Below are 21132 nucleotides of genomic sequence, written 5' to 3'. Positions count from 1 at the left end.
CTTTCCTGTCGCAAGTCCACTCCTTCACCAAACCCCATCTCAGTGCGTGCACGTGTGTGCATGCGCGCGCGCGCACACACACACACTTTTTTTTGTTTTATCATGATGAATCCCTATGGTAAATATGTTTTTATAGCAAAATAAGAGTGTATATGCCTAGTTAATCTCATCTCTTTCATTACTCTTTATACTTAACAGTGGGCTCTGCCAGTAAAAAAAAAAAAAAAAAAAAATGGGGGGCTAATACTCCAGCAGTTTTCTAGGTACATAGAAATAATACAAAACAGTGTATAAATCAATGGCAAAGAGAGGGAGGGAAAATGAATGAATGAATGAATATGAACAAGAGGAAGAGAATATTGTGGGCTGTTACTGCCCAGAAAGTTTTTGTGGATTTGAATTTTAGCATAAAAATTAGAAAGGTAGAGGCAAAAATAGAAAGGTTAAGATGGGGTAAGAAGGGAAAAAGAGGTAATGATGTTTATTGTATATCTTCTGTGTGCCACATACCACTGGCATTTTGCATATGTTGTCTCAATGCTCGGAGAAGACTTAAGGTAGGTATTATTCTTTTCCTTTTAACATGTTGGAGAATTGAGGCCCATAAGGATTAAATAACTTACACAGGTTACATAGCTCCTTTTTTTCTGAGTGCATGCTTATGTTTCTTTCATGACACCACAGGACGTGTAAGGAAATGGGTAGAGGTGAAGTGTATATAGAAGGAATTATGATTTAAACTTTTAGTTCTGATTTTTTCTAATTGACAGAAGTGCCCTATTATAAATCATTCATTAAAGCCAAAAAAGTAAAATGAAATGCAAAATATTAATATGAAATAGAACTTCATAAAAGCAGCATTGAAAATTACCTTTTAGGTTAATTATGGTAGAATTCTTCCTTATTTCCTATCACTGTCTTCTCTTATTACCTAGAATTTCTCTGACTTTTTTCTGTTGTGTACAACTCCTCTTCTTAAGGAAAAAACAACAGCAACATCCAGAAAGACATTGAGTGACTATTTACTCTTGCTGTTTTACTAAGTGGCCTCATGATATTGAAGGGGTTTGAGAGACATGATAGAGCGAAAAGGCCACAAGTCTCAGGTTGTATAATACTAGAAGCATACTTTCTCAGCAGATACCTCTTGTTTTTCCGAATGACCCACAGTAACCTGCTGTCAACACAGTGATTTACAGTAAAAATTAGCACAAAATGTTTTTAAACTTAAAACATAATGACATATTCAAATCACTATTTTGTATACCTGAAACTAATATTATATTATGTGTCAACTATACTTCAATAAAAAAACCCAAAACACTTTTTTTAAAATGTTTATTTATTTTTGAGAGAGAGAGAGAGACAGAGTGTGAGCAGGGGAGGGACAGAGAGAGAGACACAGAATCCAAAGTAGGCTCCAGGCTCCACGCTGTCTGCACACAGCCTGATATGTGGCTTGAACCCATGAACCATGAGATAATGACCTGGGCTGAAGTCGGACGCTTAACCAACTGAGCCACCCAGGTGCCAACCCCCCCCCCCGCCCCCCCAAAACACTTTTTACAAACAAAAATACAATGACATATCATCAAAATAACTTTGCAAAAGAATTGTTCTAGAAATAATATTTACGGACAAATCATAGCACTTATTACATCAGAGCTGTTACCGTCAATCTAAGCTACCCTGAGAAAATATATTTTGATTCTCCGTGACTGCTTGGTTTTATCCATGTTAAAATAACTTTTTTAAAAAGTTAGGAACTTAATGTGCTGTTGTTAAATGGTGATACATGTTAAATTGCTTTACATTATTTTGTCCTAATTTGGAAAATAGTTATACTTCTAAAGTGAATAAGTAAAAGGAAAGTTATTATCAAAAACTGCTTTCTCACATTTTAATTTTTGTATATTAATGAACTAGGTTCTTTGTGGGAATATTCTGAATCCTGTAAGTGACTATAAACTTTTCATGAAAAATTGTCAAATTTGAAATACCATTTACTGTAGCATATTCACTGGCATTCTTTAAAAGTAGGTTATTGTCTTATCTATTAGAGCAAAATAGCATAAGGTGGCCTGTTTAATGTAGCTATGCCTTTATGTAGAGTAAAACTCTCACTTCTTTACCTTTTATTAAAAAGCAGGAACTATTGATTAAAAAAAAAAAACACTGCTTTTTCTCTGATTTAAAAAAATCATTGGTTTTCATTCTTTTTAAATAACTGTAGCCTTTAGGACACAGCTTGGGAATGAGCTTTTAGCCTAATAAAGGTGGACATTTTTTGGAATATTTAGAAATAAGGGCTTTCTCTTTCCAGAACATCTTTATATATGTTTAATAACTAAAACAGTACAAAATAGTGAGAAAGAAAACAAAAAAAGGAAGTATTTCTTTAGTTAATCTGATTGGAATATGTGCTTTTCTGGCTAATACGTAAGGAAAAATGAGAAAAGATGGATAAGGTAGAATCAGTATCTGGTGTTAAAAATCCAAGTATTAAATTCTAAGAGGACATATTACTATATAGAAGTAAGTCCTATCATTTCTGAATGTAATGATCTTTTACTAACAAGTTTTTATTAAGATATTAAAGTGATTGTAAAGGAAACTTATAGTGAGATTCTTTTGCATTTTTTTCTCCCAACAGCTACCATTTTGTCCTGTGGATGGATTATTTATCTCACGTATTACAATTCTCGAAATGTTGGTCTTATTTTAACATTGGTTCTTAATAGATTATACAAACATGGGTATATCCATATTGGTAAGTTTGAGTAACACTGAATTTTTTTATTCTGCATAACCTTGAGATTTATATTATAAATTTATATTTTATAAGTGATCATCAGAAATTACCTTTGTTTTATGAATGTTAACCTAACTGGAATTTCTCTCACACAGCACTGTATGACAGAAGATAAACTATCACTTGGTTAGGTTCTTTATCTCATTCTTGTTTCTTAAAGTGTTTCTATAGTAACTTTTGGATTTTTTTTTTTTTTTGCTTGTAAAAGATACTTATTAAAATAATTGGAAAAATATAGGCACATATAAAATATAGAAATAGAAATTTCTTAGGATACTACTATCCAAAGAAAGTTTCTAATGCTCACTGAAGTTTTTGCCGTTTTATTTTTTTTTTCTTTCAGTAACCTCTACTTAAAAAAATCTATAAGTTGGAATCATTTTGTGCATTTCATTTTGTGGTCCACATTATTAACTTAGTAATGACTACTTATAAGTGGGAAGTTTTCAGATTCAAGGGTCTATCAGGAACCAATATGTTTTAGAAAGACCTCAACCAGTGGGAAAAAGGGTTGAGAGGTCACTGACTAGAACCATCCTAACTTTCCTTAGAGTACTTCTTAGTGGTCGATATAAATAACATTTCCCTCAAACATAAGTCATCTTCCACTAATTTGAGACAATGGTTCCTGGAATCAAAGAAATTAATGGAGAAAGATGGTGAATTATCACTGCTTTGGGATTTATTTAATAGTTGTGCATAATTAAGGGAATTATTCATATGGAGCAACTATTTAATGTCTTCATATGCGTATTTAGCAGTTTCAGTTCATAGTGATGGTACTTATTGTACTTTTTGTTATATTTGAGGAGAGAGGGATAGAAAATTAGTAAGGCTGTAAGGACATCAGGAGGGAGCCAGGAGAGAACATTTAATTATTGAATAAATTGAATGCTAAGATTATTTTAAGCTTCAAGTACTCTACTCTGTATCAAAACAATTCCATTAATCGCTGTTGTTGTTGTTGTTTTTCCTACAACAGGCTCCTTCTCTTTCTCTGTTCTTTCTGGAAAAGTCATGGTTCGTGAAATCTATTATATTACAGAAGACATGTCTATTAGGTAAAAAACAAAAAAAACTCATCTTAAACTTGAAATATCGTAAATTTTTTTCTGATTATATTTAATATGACTTCTTCAGATAAAACCATAAATCAAAAATAATTTTTTCAGAGAAAGACAGATACCATATGTTTTCATTCTTATGTGGATCCTGAGAAACTTAACAGAAGCCCATGGGGGAGGGGAAGGGAAAAAAAAGAAGAAAAAAAAGAGGTTAGAGTGGGAGAGAGAGCCAAAGCATAAGAGACTCTTAAAAACTGAAAATAAACTGAGGGTTGTTGGGGGTGGGGGGAGTAGGTGATGGGCATTGAAGAGGGCATCTTTTGGGATGAGCACTGGGTGTTGTATGGAAACTAATTTGACAATAAATTTCATATAATAAAAAAATAAATAAAATAAAAAAAGAAGAAAAATAATTTTTTCAGTAAATCATATCCAGTGAATTGATGTTTAAAAATATTTTTATCAGATTAATTAGCTAAGGTTCAGACTGGCAAAAAGTTTATCAAAAGGCAGCTTGTAGGAATGAATAATCTCATTTCATTCCTATTATGAATACTTGAGCCATTAAATTACCTTACCATTTTTCTTGGAGAATTCATGGTGGTCATTTGTTACATAAAACAAGGATCAGGGATGCTGATAATATTTTTAAGGTATTATAGGTAATACGTTTTAAGAATTGTTTAGTGTCTGTTAGCTATTCTAATTTTATTTATTTATTTTTTTTGTTTTGAGAGAGAGCAGGGGAGGCGCAGAGGGAGAAGGAGGGAGAGAATCTTAAGCAGACTCCATGCTCAGAATGGAGCCCAATGCGGGACTTGATCTCATGACCCTGAGATCATGACCTGGGCCGAAATCAAGAATTGGATGCTTAACCAACTGAGCCATCTAGGTGCCCCTCTAAATTTACTTTAAGAAGGATACACAAATCTGAATATAATAAAAAATGATAAATAGTATATTAAATACATTCTTCTGTAGGCCTTAAAAGAAAAGCTTACTCTATTTTTGTGATTTCCTAACATTTGATTTCTTAACTTAGATAGAACTTGAAAGTTTTGAATTAGTTGAGAGGTGCTAAGGTTTGTCAACCCTCACACCTCACTTAAAATAGTAGAGACAATTTCTTTGTGACTCTAACATTATTTTTTAAAGAAAAGTAAAAAGGTGAGAGTCTATAATTATGTTCATCATTTTGGGGCATGAGGTGCTTTATAATTGTAGAGATGAACGAGTATCTTGAAAAGCTTCTATTAGCATTGTAGTGTTCCCCGTTCAAGATTTGGCCTTTTATTTATATAGTTTTTACACCATTAAAAAAATATCATTTATAGAAGAAAAAAACTTTTTCTGTTAGCACATCATTTTCCTATTACATGTGATATAGTATTAAATTTTACCTAAATAGAGTAATTTAGACTATGCAAATTCTGTTTCCTTATTTTTAACTGGGATATTATGAAACATTTATGTATACCAGAGATCCACTGAGAACTTTCTGTATTTTCATATTCATTACCAATTGCTTGCCTTTTATAACAACTAATTAAATGAATTAAGTAAATTGTTACTGAAGTTTTTATTTTGTAATTTATCTTGCATAGAATTCAAGATGGATTTATAATTTTTCGGTGGTGGAAAATGTATAATCCAAAGCAGAAGCAACATGGTGAGTCTTCATGTTTTTATGTATTTGAAATCTTTAATTATATGATGAGTGTTTTTACTTATGGACATTGAAATATTTCACATTTTATAATAGATAAAAATATTTTTTAAAGTTTTGGCATTTAAAAACTCTCATTTTCTCACCAGTTGTCTGGAGATCTTTCAGCAGCTTTCCTCTTGCCTGGTTATATTTAGTTACTTTAGCATATTATTTATTCAGGGTTATCCTCAGTATGACCCTTACCCCTATGCATAGCTTTACCTCCTATTACATCTGTGGATCTAACCCATACTATGGTTAAAATGGACTTCCTAGTACTCTTTAATCCTTCTACTAAATCGCGTTTCCTACTTTTCAGGTTCTGTGACTTTATTCATACTCCTGCCTTACACTGTTACTAATTTTCATTTATCTACTATGCTAAGGGTGAAGAGAAAAGAGGACATGAAAGCTCTAGACTATCTTCTGGTTCTGCTTTAATCATCAAAGTTTTATCATCTCAGAGTTTTCTCCCTAGGTCTTCATTTCACAACTCTATAAGTGCTCCTGTGCCCCTAACCTTCCTACTTGATGTTAACCATACCAGTAGCTTCAAGGAATGTAGACCTTGACTTTACTCCCTAGAATAGTGGTTCCTAAACTTTTCGATCTCAGGAACTATATGTACATTCTTCTATATTACTGAGGAACCCAAAGAGCTTTTATTTTTGTAATTTATATAGATACATATTGCATTCAAAATTACACCTGATAATTATAGAAACATTTTTGATTTCATTAAAAATTAAGAAACAAAACAGATGAACATAGGGGAAGGGAAGTTTCAAATAAGATAAAAACAGAGAGGGAGGCAAACCATAAGAGACTCTTAAATACAGAGAACAAATTGAGGGTTGCTGGAGGGGTGGTGGGTGGGGGATGAGCTAAATGAGTGATGGGCATTAAGGAGGATGCTTGTTGGGATGAGCGCTGGGTGTTCTATGTAAGTGATGAATCACTGAGTTCTACTGAAACCAATACTATACTATATGTTAACTTACTTGAATTTAAAAAAGTCATAAAGTTCCTTTTGGCACCATCCTCAAAAAATATAATAAACCCTGTACCTACTAAAATAAACAACATACTTTATGAAAAATAACTTTTCCAAAGCAAAAAAAACAAAAAAACAAAAAAAACCCAAAAACCAAAAATAAATAATGAGAAGAGTGGTATTGTTTTATATTTTGCAAATCACTTTAATGTCTAGCTTAATAGATAATTGGATTCTCATCTGTTTTTATATTCAGTCTGTTGAAGTACCATGTGTAATACAGCCTTTAAAAATAACTCCACTGTCCATTCATGGGAGAGTAATTGAGAAAAAGTTAAACATCTTTGTATAATACTATTAAAATAGTTTTGACCTTACGGTCCCTGGAATAGATCTTGAGATCCCTGCAAATGTCCGCAGACCATACTCTGATAACTACTGTTTTAGAAGATTTTAGGTGGGGACTTGGAGAATAGTGTCAGAAGATGATGACACTCCTGCACCTTTTCTTAGCTGTTAGCACATTCGGTGTTTCTGGCACCCCACATTGCAATTCTGAAATGGTGGTTAGGTTCTACAGAACTTTGGAACTTCGCAATTAATTTTTTCCTTTTTTTGGTGGGTTCACCTTAGGAACCTTGCTGTTATTTATAAATTTATTTCTATGGGAAATTAAAGTTCCAAAAGTTTTTAAACTTAGCACAGGATTGAGGTAGCCTAAATTACTTTTGAATTCATTGTTACTTCACTTTTAGTCTTTTTTTTTTTTTTTTTTTACTGTCATTCCCTTGCTCCCACAAGCTTTTCCCCCTTCAACATAATCTATCATGTACTTGAAATGACTGGCATAAATTGATAAGAATTTGGTATCTATAGAATTAATGAAATAGAATGACTAGAAAAAATAATGGGCAGATTTCGTGTCTGGAAAAAGTTTTCTAAAAATTAGAGTTGTTTGTTGGATAATTTTGAGCAGAGATTGAGTGACTTCAATTTTTTTCAGTGTTTTAAAGATGTTCTTATGAACCAATGAAATTATAGGTATATGAGTTCAGTAGACCCATTTGAATAAAACCCCTCCCACTACCCCATGCTTTTTACCCCAGGATTCTAAGGAACACAATTAGGGAACAACTGATTTTCTCAAAATCCTTTATCAATTTGGAAGCAACTAATGTTCTCAACAATCCACATTTTGCAAATGGAAAAACAGAAATTCCTGTGATTAATAACTGATAAAACCAGAATGAAAACTGAAGTCTGCTGACTTCTAGTCTAGTGCTCCTTATATTATAAAACATGCTTGTCAAATATGGCCCAAGTAGGTTCTTGGAAATTCTTATATATAAACACTGATAGCAGCTTATGAGAGGAATGAATATGATAATTTGCAGTATCCAGAGGCAACTGCAAGTCTTAAAGCTAAGCCTAATGAGATTGCCCACTTTAGAATTTTCGTAGACATGCAAAATACTATCTTAAATTGTTAATAGCTTTTTTTTGAAGAAAATAATTGCTTAATTTTGTCATGAAATATTTCATCTCCTTAAAGTAGATTGCTTTACATCAAAATACATGGATGTGGTCAAGAGTAGCTGACCCAAGTCCTTCATGAAAAGAGGTAGCTTTTAATAAAAATCTTTACCTTATTTAACAGATATTGTGTATTCATTTTACTGATCCTTGTGTTAAGCTGAAAGGGGGGATTTAAAAAGGTGGAGTTGGGTGTTACTCAAATCTATTTCAGGATATACATGCATATAAGTAATTATCATTAAAGGAGAGAGGGAACAGTGAATGTGTGTTGAGGAAAAATACCGTCCTCAAAGTTATCATTTTTAGTATGGCCCACCTGATGTGGTCCCAGCAGGGTCATGGTGTGATGACGATTAAAGTTATGCCCATATGTTAGGATACAGAATGTTGTGAAAGTCCTATCTCTTAAGTAGCATGCATGATGACAGTGGGTAGGATTATGTCAAGCAGAGGTGGAATAGAAGAGAGTGTATCTCAGGCGAAACAACTGGTTTAATCAATGGTATTGAGGTTGGAAAACAGGGGTGTGTTTAGAAATTAGAAAGTAAGTCAATTTGGTGGTAAATATAAGATACAGGAGTAATAGGGGATGAAACTGTATTGTGAAGGATATTGAACACCCGGGAGTCTCTGCCATTTAAGATTTTTGAGAAAGGGAGTGATATGAACTTACCTCATTTCAAAGGATATAGCAAAATGTAATTACTACTTCTGATGAATACATCCCAGATTAATATAAATAGCTCATACAGTAGCCCTTCCTAGACTGGCTCTCCTATGCTGTTTTTTGTGTCTTGGATTCTTTTTGTCTTAATGTTAACATATTTCTGTGTCTCAGTTTTCTCTGTAATTGTCCTTGATAAAGAATAGAAATAAAATGTTTGGATATTTTATATCTTAATATATAAGAATATCTAAATTGAGGCACCTGGGTGGCTTGGTCATTTGAGCATCCAACTTCGGCTCAGGTCATGATCTCGCGGTTCATGGGTTCGAGCCCCATATTGGCCTCTGTGCTGGCAGCTCAGAGCCTGGAGCCTGCTTCAGATTCTGTGTCTCTGAAGATTCTATGTCCCATTCTCTCTGCCCCTCCCCCGCTTGTGCTCTGTTTCTCAAAAATGAATAAATGTTAAAAAAGTTAAAGAATATCTAAATTATTTTTTCTTATTTTTGGTGTGCTAGTGCTTGCAATAGAAAAGATAACACACCTCGTCTTATAGTGATGTTAAAAGTTGGTAGACTTTATTAGTTATCGCATTTGAAATTCTAATTATTTGCTCATAGTTTTTCCTATATTTTAACCTTTTTTCTTCCTTCCTTCCTCCCTCCCTCCCTCCCTCCCTCCCTTCCTTCCTTCCTTCCTTCCTTCCTTTCTTTCTTTCTAAATTTATTTATTGTTTAATTGACATCCAAGTTAGCATATAGTGCAACAATGATTTCAGGTGTAGACTCCTTAATGCCCCTTACCCGTTTAGCCCATCTCCCCCTCCCACAACCCTTCCAGCAACCCTCTATTCTCTATATTTAAGAGTCTCTTATGTTTTGTCCCCCTCCCTGTTTTTGTATTCTTTTTGCTTCCCTTCCCTTATGTTCATCTGTTTAGTATCTTAAATTCCTCATATGAGTGGAGTCATATATTTTTGTCCTTTTCTGACTAATTTCACTCAGCATAATACCCTCCAGTTCCATCCACGTAGTTGCAAATGGCAAGATTTCATTCTTTTTGATTGCCGAGTAATACTCCATTGTATGTATATACCACATCTTTATCCATTCATGTGTCGATGGACATTTGAACTATTCATACTTTGACTAGTGTTGATAGTGCTGCTATAAACATTGAGGTGCATGTGCCCCTTCGAAACAGCACATCTGTATCCTTTGGGTAAATACCTAATAGTGCAATTGCTGGGTTGTAGGGTAGTTCTATTTTTAATTTTTTGAGGAACCTCCATACTGTTTTCCAGAGTGGATACACCAGTTTGCATTTCCACCAGGAGTGCAAAAGGGATTGTCTTGCCACATCCTCACTAACATCTGTTGCTGCGTGAGTTGTTAATGTTAGCCATTTTGACAGGTGTGAGGTGGTATCTCATTGTGGTTTTTCTTTGTATTTCCCTGATGATGAGTGATGTTGAGCATTTTTTCATGTGTCTGTTCACCATCTGGATGTCTTCTTTGGAGAAGTGTCTATTCATGTCTTTTGCCCATTTCTTCACTGGATTGTTTGTTTTTTTGGGTGTCGAGTTTTGTAAGTTCTTTATAGATTTTGGATACTAGCCCTTTATCTGATATGTCGCTTGCAAATATCTTCTCCTATTTCATCAGTTGCCTTTTAGTTTTGCTGATTGTTTCCTTTGCTCTACAGAAGCTTTTTATTTTGATGAGGTCCCAGTAGTTCATTTTGCTTTTGTTTCAACACAGAGACATGCTGAGTAAGAAGATGCTGTGGCTGAGGTCAAAGAGGTTTTTGTCTGCTTCCTCCTCTAGGATTTTGATGGCTTCCTGTCTTACTTACATCTTCCATCCATTTTGAGTATATTTTTCTGTATGGTGTAAGAAAGTGGTCCAGGTGCATTTTTCTGCATGTTCCTGTCCAGTTTCCCCAGCACCATTTGCTGAAGAGACTGTCTTTATTCCATTGGACATTCTTTCCTGCTTTGCCAAAGATTAGTTGGCCATATGTTTGTGAGTCCATTTCTGGCTTCTGTATTGTGTTCCATTGATCTGAGTGTCTGTTTATGTGCCAGTACCATACTATCGTGTTGATTACAGCTTTGTAATACATCTTGAAGTCCGGGATTGTGATGCCTCCAGGTTTGGTTTTGTTTTTGAAAATTGCTGTGGCTATTTGAGGTCTTTTCTGGTTCCATACAAATCTTAGGATTGTTTGTTCTAGCTCTGTAAAGAATGCTGGTGTTATTTGGATAGTGATTGCTCTACATTTTAACATTTAAATCTATGTATTGTTCATCAGGAGGAGCACAGCTTTGGTGAGGGTCGAAGTTTCTCCTCCAAGTGCTTTTAAAAGAAATTCTCTGTTACAGAGGATGATATTCTCAAGATGCTCATAGTCACACGTTTCAAAAGTAAAGTTATAAGGGGCACCTGGGTGGCTCAGTTGGTTAAGCGTCCAACTCTTGGTTTTGGCTCAGATCGTCATCTTGCATTTGTGAGTTCAAGCCCCACATCAGGCTCTGTGCTGATAGTGCAGAGCCTGCTTGGGATTCTCTCTCTCTCCCTATCTCTCTCTCTCTTTCTCTCTGTCTCTACATCTAACCCACTCATGCTTGCTCTCTCAAAATAAATAAAACTTAAAAAAAATGAAGACACAATGCCAAATAGCAACGTAGGAATAAGCGGTTTGGTCTAGGTACATTATTAATCTAGCATGATTCAGAGATAGAATTTAGAATATAGTATGTAGAGGATTGAATAGATTGCAAACTAAGCTTTTGATAAAAAGTTGGGCAGTATTATGGAATTTATTAAAATGGTGGATTATGTTCACTAATGAGACCTTAATTCTAGATATTATTTCCTACTGGTTAAAGGCAGATCCATGTACTTTGACTGACAGTTAAGCAGGAAGTAGAGATAGTTGACATTTCTTGGTGAAAAATTTGAAAGTCTAATTGGAGTGTGTACCTGAATAGATAATTGCCACTAGCCTTCCAAGGAGATAGACTAAGGTCTGTCTGTGGGTAAGGCTAAGATTTTCATGAGGAAGTTTTAGAACTGTTTTATTAGGAGAAAAGAGGAGTGTTCAAGTATAGAAATTCTGTGTCATTGAGCTTGGCTGGGATAATTTAATCCAGGAGCAGGTTTAAAGTTGTCAGTTGTTCAGTTTAATCTTTTTTTTTTAAAAAGGAAAAGCAGATCTGATTTGTTTACCATAGCTTTTGTTGTAAAATATTTCCTAGGTCATGAAATTAGTGATTTCGTTGTTGGCCAAAGACCAATTGATGAGGATATCCATCAAAAACCTTTATTTTGGTTTTTAGGACAATTGATTTCAAGCCATTCTTTTGGAAAATAAGCAGGATCCATTGCTTCTTGATATGTGATGATACAGTGTTTAAATCAATACCGATCTGAATAATGAGGGATATATCTTTTTTATCCAGAGAAGTTCTTACATTGCTAAGAAGTGAAAGGATGACAGTAAAGTATGTCCCTTTCTGTCATTGTGTCACTTAGAAGTTTTAGCTTAATACACTCGAGTATTCTAAATTTGTAGCATCTAAATCTTATTTGTTTGTTAAATAAAGGAAATAGAACAATTTTTAAAAGGCCAGTAGACTATTTTATCTTTGTACTAAGTATTGATTCAAAGTATTACAAGGCCTTGGCAGCACTTCACACTATAGCTTTTTACTACAAATAGCATGTGTCCCAATTACATAATTAAATAAGTGCCTTTTTCCTAATTTCCCTTTGGAAAACAAGAAGACTCAATTAACTGTTTGCTCAGGAGACTTAAGCAGTTTCCCAACATTCATTTACCCTTTTTCTCCATAAATTAACTGCTTATTAAGTGAAGAGCCTTTTATATTTATAGTTTACATCTATCAAATTGAGTATTTTATTAACATATACTTTCAGGGAGTCCACTATGTAAATATTAGATGATAAGGAGTGTGAGAAAAAGATCTCTGCCTTCAAGGATAGAGCAATGTTAATATAGAGATGAGATTTAAAAAGTCAACTGATTATACCTTTCTTAAATTATATATAAATTACATTTTTTGCTTTGACTTTCAGTGTCATCAGAATAAATGAAACTTAAAATCTGCTTTTAAGATTCCCAGGAGAGATAAATATCATTCAGAGATCTAGTGTTACCAGAATTTAACCATTTTAAATACTGCATTTAAGGTTTGACTGTTGATCAATTTTTCATAAAATTACAAAGAAATAACTGGATTCTTGACACATTTTTGTTTTCAGGGATTAATAACTTTTTTGAAACCATCATTACATTTATTAATATAATTGATAAGTAATTTTATTTTGTGGTGAAGACCCAGTATTTAGAATCTTGGGTTCTTCTACTACTTTCTAGTCTTGCAGTCTTGGGCTCTGACTACCAGGGTTGCTGTGAGGATTAAATGAGATTGGGTGAGTAGAGTGCCTAGAACAGTGGCTGGGACAGAGCATGTCTTCAATAGAGGTGAGCTGCTTTTATTATTATGAACATTGTATTACATGATGAAATGGAAGATTATTTAAAAAAAGAATTCAGTATAAATTGAAAGTTTAAAAAACCCATTATTTCTATTTAATGATTTAACTAATTTATTGAGCACCTCTTATGTATCAGACATTATTTTAGGCACCAGGGATGTAATAGTGAACACAATAGGAAAAATGCTTCTCTAGTGGAGTTTACATTCTAATGGGGGGAAGTTAACAATAAATAATAATTAATACAAAAAAAGTTGGGTACATAGGATAGGTATTGTTGAGGGGCTCTTCCAGTATTTTAGTGTCAAATGTTTAGTGTTTGTCAGTGTTGTCAGAATACCCTCAGAGACTAATATCTTCTCTAGCTTTGTGCCTTGGTGTCCTTATTAAGTTAATGTAGTCACATTCATATCATGTCAGTTATATTGAAGGAAGAGAATTGCTTGTACATATCCAGAAAGTTAGTTATGAATTGAGAGGAATCCTGTTTCCATTTTTATACGGTCACTTTGTTTATTCATCACCGCTGATCCAATTAGGAGCTAGTCCAGACTCTTAATTTCCCCATTGCTGCTTCTGCAGCTCATCCAGTGGCTTTTATAGCATGGTCCTAATGATCAGGGCATTTATATTCAGGAATCATGATAAACTATTCTGTAAGTAAATTTGAAAACAAATGATCTAAATGAGTTTTGAGGTAAATTTTGATGGAGTAATTTATGACCTTGAAGAATTGTATAATAATTAATTCCTACTTACATAGATCAATGTGGGGCTAGAAGAATATTCCATATTGTAGTTATTATGCTTCTACATGTGGGGTTTTCAAAAACTATCAGATGTATTTGTGGATATTTTTGTTTTACTTAGGAGTATGATTTGTAGTAAGATGCTCTGTTATTTCATACAAATGAATTCTTTTATGTGCTGAGAATTGTCATAGGTACCGGGGATATAACAGTGAATAAAACAAGTCCCTTCTCTTACAGAGCTTTCTCCATTCAAGTTGGGAGGGATTCAGGTAATTAGCAAGTAAATATATATAGCATTGAGGAATGGGTGAGGAAAATATGGCATTGAGGAAAATAAAAACAGATTCAGTAAAATAGGAGTTCTGGTTTGCAGGGAGGGCACTGTTTTACATAGGGAAATCAGGGAATGCTTCATTGATTGGGAGTAGTTAAACAGAAACCTGAAACAAGTAAGGAAATGAGTTGTAAATATCTGGGGGAAGAACATTTCCTGGTTGTTCTGTTCCTATTTAATTACCAAAATGGAGACCAGTTTATTTGAAGGGAAGATTAGGAGAGAAGAGAACGGTTTTTTTGTTTTTGTTTTTTTTAAAATGTTTATTCATTTTTGAGAGAGAGAAAGAATGAGTGAGCAGGGGAGGGGCAGAGAGAGCGGGAGACACAGAACTCAAAGCAGTCTCCATGCTCTGCGCTATCAGCATAGAGCCTCACGGGCGTGAACTCATGAACTGTGAGATCATGACCTGAGCCAAAGTTGGATGCTTACCCGACTGAGCCACCCAGGCACTCCAAAGAGAATGGGTTTTATAGGTCACTCAAAGGACTTTGATATTAATCTAAGTGGGAAGGGAAGCCATCAGAAAGTGAGGGAACGGAAGAGTGACATGACTTCAGTTAGGTTTTTGTAAGATCTGGCCAGTGTGTAAGGCATTGGCATAAGGGGAATAAGGGCAAAAGCAGGGAGACTAGTTATGAGGCTTTTGTATTAAAACAGGTGCAAGTTGATGGTAACTTGGGCCAGAGTGGTGAGAAGTGGTTGGATTTTAGATGGATGTTGAAAGGAAGTCTGACCGAATTTGCTGATACTATCTGGACATGAAAGAAAGTGAGCGTTTTTTTTGGCTCGAGCAATTGAAAAGATTGACATATTATTGATAAGATGAGGAATACTGTCGAGTAAGTTCAGGTGAGAAAATCAGATGTTTGGTTGGATATACCAAGTGTGAGATACCTGTCACCTGTCAACTTATCAAATTGGAGATATTTGGGTACTTTTCTGGATATTTGACCCTGGCATTTTGGGAAGAGGTTGTGGATGACTACTAAGGAAAGGTTTAAACCTTATGAGTGGTAGTGTTTGATGACTTACTTAAAAATGGATAATGATGTTTATTACTATCAAGTCTTAGAATACTTCAAATGTATTAAAATCCAGTGTTTCCTGTTCTTTTTATTTTATTTTAAGAATTTGACCTACAGCAAGAAGAAGGGGCAAAACACTTGACTGTAATAGTTTAGGGAGTTGCCTTAGTTTTTAATCCTGTGATAAATCTGAAGAAATAGGAGGGAACATAGGTCAAGAGCTATTTTAAAAATACCAGAAAAGTTACAGCTTCTAAACATTGTTTTTTGTTTTTTTAAGGATTAGGTTTAACTTTTCCCCCCCTCAATTATCTTAGGAAATAATGAAGAAAAAATCTAGATTGGAATAGAACTAAAAGTATTAACTCTGTAAAAAATGAATGTTGTTAATACCAATTCTTCTCAAACTATTTCAAAAAATAGAAATGGAAGAAAAACTTCCAGACTCATTCTATGAGGCAAGTAGTATCTTGATTCCAAAAGCAGGCACAGATCCCACTAAAAGAATTACAGGCCAGTATCCCTGATGTACCCAGATGCAAAAAATCTTAACAAGATACTAGTAAATCAAATTCAACGTTAAAAGAATTATTCACCATGATCAATTGGGATTCATTCCTGGGCTGCAGGGCTGGTTCACTATTTGCAAATCAGTCAGTGTGATACATCATATTAATAAAAGAAAGGAAAAGAATCATATGATCCTTGCAATAGATGCAGAAAAAGTATTTGACAAAATACCATATCCTTTCTTGATAAAAACCCTCAAGAAAGTAGGTATAGAAGGAACATACCATAACATCATAAAAGCCATATATAAAAGGCCCACAGCTAATATCATCCTCAATGGGGAAAAACTGAGAGCTTTTCCTCTGAGATCAGGAACAAGACAGGGATGTCCATTCTCACCACTGTTGTTTAACATAGTGTTGGAAGTCCTAGCCTCAACAATCAGACAACAGAAAGATATAAAAGCATAAAAATTGGCAAAGAAGAAGTTAAACATTCACTCTTGACAGATGACATGATACTCTACATGGAAAACCCAAAAGACTCCACCAGAAAACTGCTAGAACTGAAAAATGAATACAGCAAAGTCACAGAATATAAAATCAATGTACAGAAATTGTTTACATTTCTATACACCAATAGTGTAGCAGCAGAAAGAGAAATCAAGGAATGGATCCCTTTATAATTGCACCAAAAACTATAAAATACCTAGGAATAAACCTAACCAAAGAGATAAAAGATCTGTATGCTGAAAACTTTAGAGAGCTTATGAAAGAAATTGAAGAAGACACAAAGAAATGAAAAAACACTCTGTGCTCATGGATTGAAAGGACAAATACTGTTAAAATGTCAATACTACCCAAAGCAATCTATACATTCAGTGCAATCCCTATCAGTATAACACCAGCATTCTTCACAGAGCTGAACACACAATCCTAAAATTTACCAGAACCAGAACAGACCCTGAGTAGCCAAAGTAATGTTTTTAAAAAGAAAACCAAAGCAGGAAACATCATAATTCCAGACTTTAAGCTATATTACAAAGCTGTAATCATCAAGACAGTATAGTACTGGTACAAAATCAGATACATAGATTAATAGAACAGAGTAGAGAATCCAGAAATGGACCCCACAAATGTATGGCCAACTAATCTTTGACAAAGCAGGAAAGTGTATCCAATGGAAAAAAGATAGTTTCTTCAGCAAATGGTGCTGGGAAAACTAGACAGTGACAAGTACAAGAATGAACCTGGACCACTTTCTTACACCATACACAAAAATAAACTTAAAATGGCTGAAAGACCTAAATGTGAGACAGGAAGCTATCAAAATCCTAGAGGAGAAAACAGGCAAGAACCTCTCTGACCTCGGCTGCAGTAACTTCTTGCTAGTTATGTCTCTGGATACAAGGGTAATAAAAGCAAAAATGAACTATTGGGATCGCATGAAGATAAAAAGCTTCTGCACAGCAAAGGAAACAATCAGTAAAACTGAAAGACAGCTTACAGAATGGGGGAAGATACTTGCAAACAACATATTGGATAAAAGGTTAGTATCCAAAATCTATAAAGACCTTATCAAACTCAACACCCAAAAAACAAATAGCCCAATGATGGGCAGAAGACATGAATAGACATTTATTCAAAGAAGAATCCATATGACTAACAGACATGTGAAAAGATGCTCAACATCACTCGTCATCGGAGAAATACAAATCAGAACCGTAATGAGATACCACCTCACACCTGTCAGAATGGCTAAAACTAACAACACAGGAAACAACAGATGTTGGCAAGGGTAGAGAAAGGGGAACCCTTTGATACTGGTGCAGCCACTCTGGAAAACAGTATGGAGATTCCTGAAAAAATTAAAAATAGAGCTACCCTACGACCCAGCAATTGCACTACTAGACATTCAGGATGAATACAAAAATGGTGATTCGAAGGGCACATGTACCCCAATGTTTATAGCAGCTGTATCAACATTAGCCAAATTATGTAAAGATAATGCACCCCAATGTCCATTGACTGATAAATGGATAAAGAAGATATATATATACACACATACACACACACATATACATACAATGGAATACTACTCAGTGATCAAAAAAGAAGGACATCTTGCCATTTACAGCAACATGGATGGAACTGGAGTGTATTATGCTAAGTGAAATAACTCAGAGAAAGACAAATATATGAATTAACTCATGTGGAATTTAAGAAACACAACAGATGAACATTGATGAAGAAAAGGAGAAATAAGGTAAAAACAGAGAAGGGGGCAAACCATAAGAGAGTCTTAAATACAGAGAACAAACTGAGGGTTGCTGGAGGGGAAGTGGGTCAGGGGATGGGCTACATGGGTGATGGGCATTAAGGAAGGCACTTGTTGAGATGAGCACTGGGTGTTAAATTTAAGTGATGAATCACTGGGTTCTGCTCCTGAAACCAATACCACACTTTATGTTAACTAACTAGAATATAAATAAATAAATTTAAAAAAATGGAAGTTTTTGATTCATTTTCCATAGTTTATTTTTGAGGTATGAATAATAGTTTTTTTTTTCATTTGTTTATTTAAAATAAAATTTATATTTATTTAGGGTATTTGACATTTCGTATGCTTTTTTGTTTGCTAGCTAACTGAAGAAGAAATTAATTTTGGTGAAATTTGGTACATTACTAAACGTGTATATCTCATATAAAAAAAAGAGAGGGCGGCAAACCATAAGAGACTCTTAACTATAGAGGACAAACTGAGGGATGCTGGAGGGGAGGTGGACTGGGGATGGGCTAAATGAGTGATAGGTATTAAGGAAGGCACTGGTTGTGATGAGCAGTGGGTGTTATATGTAAGTGATGAATCACTGAATTGTACTCCTGAAAACAGTATTACAGTATATGTTAACCAACTAGAATTTAAATAAAAACTTGAAAAAATAAAAATAAACCACAGTGTAAGCTACTATAATGAAAGTTAATAACAGTTCTCCATAGTTCTTCTAACTGATCATATCTAATTTAATTGTCCTTCAGTTGAATTTGATAGGGAGAAAAATGGATAAAGGTTAAGAAAAGCACTCTCAAAAAAACAAACAAAACCCTAAAAACCACTTGTATAACATAAGAAAAGAGCATACAAAAGAAAACACTGACTATGGTACCTTTTTCCTGACCATCTTTGGTTGACCTGTGATGCACTGTCTTAGATTATTTCTTCAGGAGAAAGAAGTGCTTCATTAATCTCTTTTGTAGTTGGATTTATTAATTACTCTTGTTACTTATGTTTATGGTAATTATATCTTTTATTTGAGAAGATTATTATTTGAAGTTTCCAGTTTATAAGATCTTGGTTTTAGTATTGTGTAGTTTTTAAAAATAAACTAGTTTTTATGAAAAGTCTTAGTTTCTATGAGGTAAAAATTTAAATACTAACGTGATGTTTAAATGCATCATGCTTTGAACATTTTATTATTTATATTTTACTGTAATTTTATTGTTAGGATAAAGTTTTACTTTTAGTCTGTAAATGGCACTTTGCCATTATTCTTAGCATGAAGTCTTTAAATTCTGTCATTACACAGAATTTAGAAATTCAGGTTGTTTTAGAATGCTAAATTGAAGTATTATAGTAACATCAATTTTTTTCTTTCTCTTTCTGTTATTTTATATACTTTAAAAACTTTTATATGTTTATATATTTTTATGAATTATGTGTTATATAAATTAAATATATATTTTTAAAAATTTAAGATTCTCTTTATCATAGAATTCTGTTTAAAATAAATTGAGTTAGTTTAGCTGTGAATGATTTTAATAAAACCTTTGACTAAAGCTTTTAAAAAGTTGACTAAAAACCTTTTTTTTTGTAATTGGTATCTTTAGATCCAAAGGCAGAAACCAGATTATACATCACAGTCAATGACTTTGAATTTCATGTCTATAATCGTTCGGATCTTTATGGACGTCTTCAAGAATTGTTTGGTTTGGAACCAACAATAATTCCACCCAAGAAAGAGGATGATAAATCACGGGAAAATGGAAGAACAAGAGCCCAGTCTAAAATTGAAAGGTTCATTGTCACACTTGAATTTTATTGATCTCCAACATTTAATCATTTGCTTTTATTAGAATATCACTGATGCTACTCACCTAAACATAGCCTAATCTTTTTTTGTAGTTTGACTAAGACTTGTATTTACAAATAATTCTACAATTCTTTTATAAGTTCAAATATTACAGAATTATATAATATAAAAAGCAGTCCTTTTCTGCTTTACTAGTGCTATTTTTCTCCACATTGATGACTGTTGTTATCCATTTGGTTTTTTTTCTTTTGAATGCATGCACATGAATATATACACATGTATATACATTTAAGGTGCATATACAAATATATGATTTTGTTTCATCTGTTTCTGGGCTTCCTAAGCTGTTACATTGACCTATGTGTCTATTTTTTCACCAGTACCACACTGTCTTGATTGCTGTAGTTTCTTTTTTTTTTTTTTAATTGTTTCATTACTTTATATACGTGTGAAAGTTTACCAAATTGTTAACTTTGTTAATTGTTAGATAAGTGCATTTTTTTGCATGTCATTTATACAAATTATAACTTAACAGAGCTTTGAGAAGTGGTCTAAAATATAAGCCCAGATATCCTTCTTTTCTTAGGAAATTAGGTTGGCATTGATCACTGTAGTTTTAAGCGAAGTCTTGAAGTCAGGTAGTGTCAGTCCTCCAACTTTGTTGTTTTCCTTCAATGGTGTGTTGGCTATTCTGGGTCTTTTGCTTCTCTATGTAAACTTTAGGATCAATTTGTTAATATCCATAAAGCAACTTTCTGGGATTTCAGTTGGGATTGTATTGAATCTGTAGATCAAGTTGGGAAGGACTAACATCCTGATCATATTGAGTCTTCCTATCGATTAACATGGGATATCACTCCATTTATTTGATTCTTTGATATCTTTCGTCAGAGTTTTATAGTTTTCCTTATGTACATCTTCTCTATATATTGTTAAATTTATATGTAAGTATCTCATTTTGTGGGTGCTAGTGCAAATGGTATTGTGTTTTAAATATCAAATTTCACGGGCGCCTGGGTGGCTCAGTCGGTTGGGCGGCTGACTTTGGCTCAGGTCATGATCTCACAGCTTGTGAGTTCAAGCTCCACATCGGTCTCTGTGCTGACAGCTCAGAGCC

At 33.9% G+C, this 21132-nt stretch overlaps 1 protein-coding gene across 9 annotated transcripts in view; it reads left to right on the top strand.

Moving 5' to 3' along the window:
• BLTP1 (bridge-like lipid transfer protein family member 1) overlaps window positions 1-21132 on the top strand; it is a 210186-nt gene that overhangs the window by 14630 nt on the left and 174424 nt on the right. For 8 of the 9 annotated variants that reach the window (XM_027063867.2, XM_053216995.1, XM_027063905.2 and 5 more), the window contains 4 exons: window positions 2654-2770; window positions 3795-3873; window positions 5481-5545; window positions 19813-19999. In XM_027063867.2, coding sequence (XP_026919668.1) covers window positions 2654-2770; window positions 3795-3873; window positions 5481-5545; window positions 19813-19999 — 448 coding nt within the window. Of the gene's footprint in view, window positions 1-2653; window positions 2771-3794; window positions 3874-5480; window positions 5546-13186; window positions 15159-19812; window positions 20000-21132 lie in introns of those variants that run through there. The other variant, XM_053216999.1, reaches the window with a different exon arrangement.

The sequence above is a fragment of the Acinonyx jubatus genome, chromosome B1, assembly GCF_027475565.1.
Source record: "Acinonyx jubatus isolate Ajub_Pintada_27869175 chromosome B1, VMU_Ajub_asm_v1.0, whole genome shotgun sequence".
Taxonomy (NCBI): Eukaryota; Metazoa; Chordata; class Mammalia; order Carnivora; family Felidae; genus Acinonyx; species Acinonyx jubatus.
This window is presented reverse-complemented; position numbering and strand designations above follow the sequence as displayed.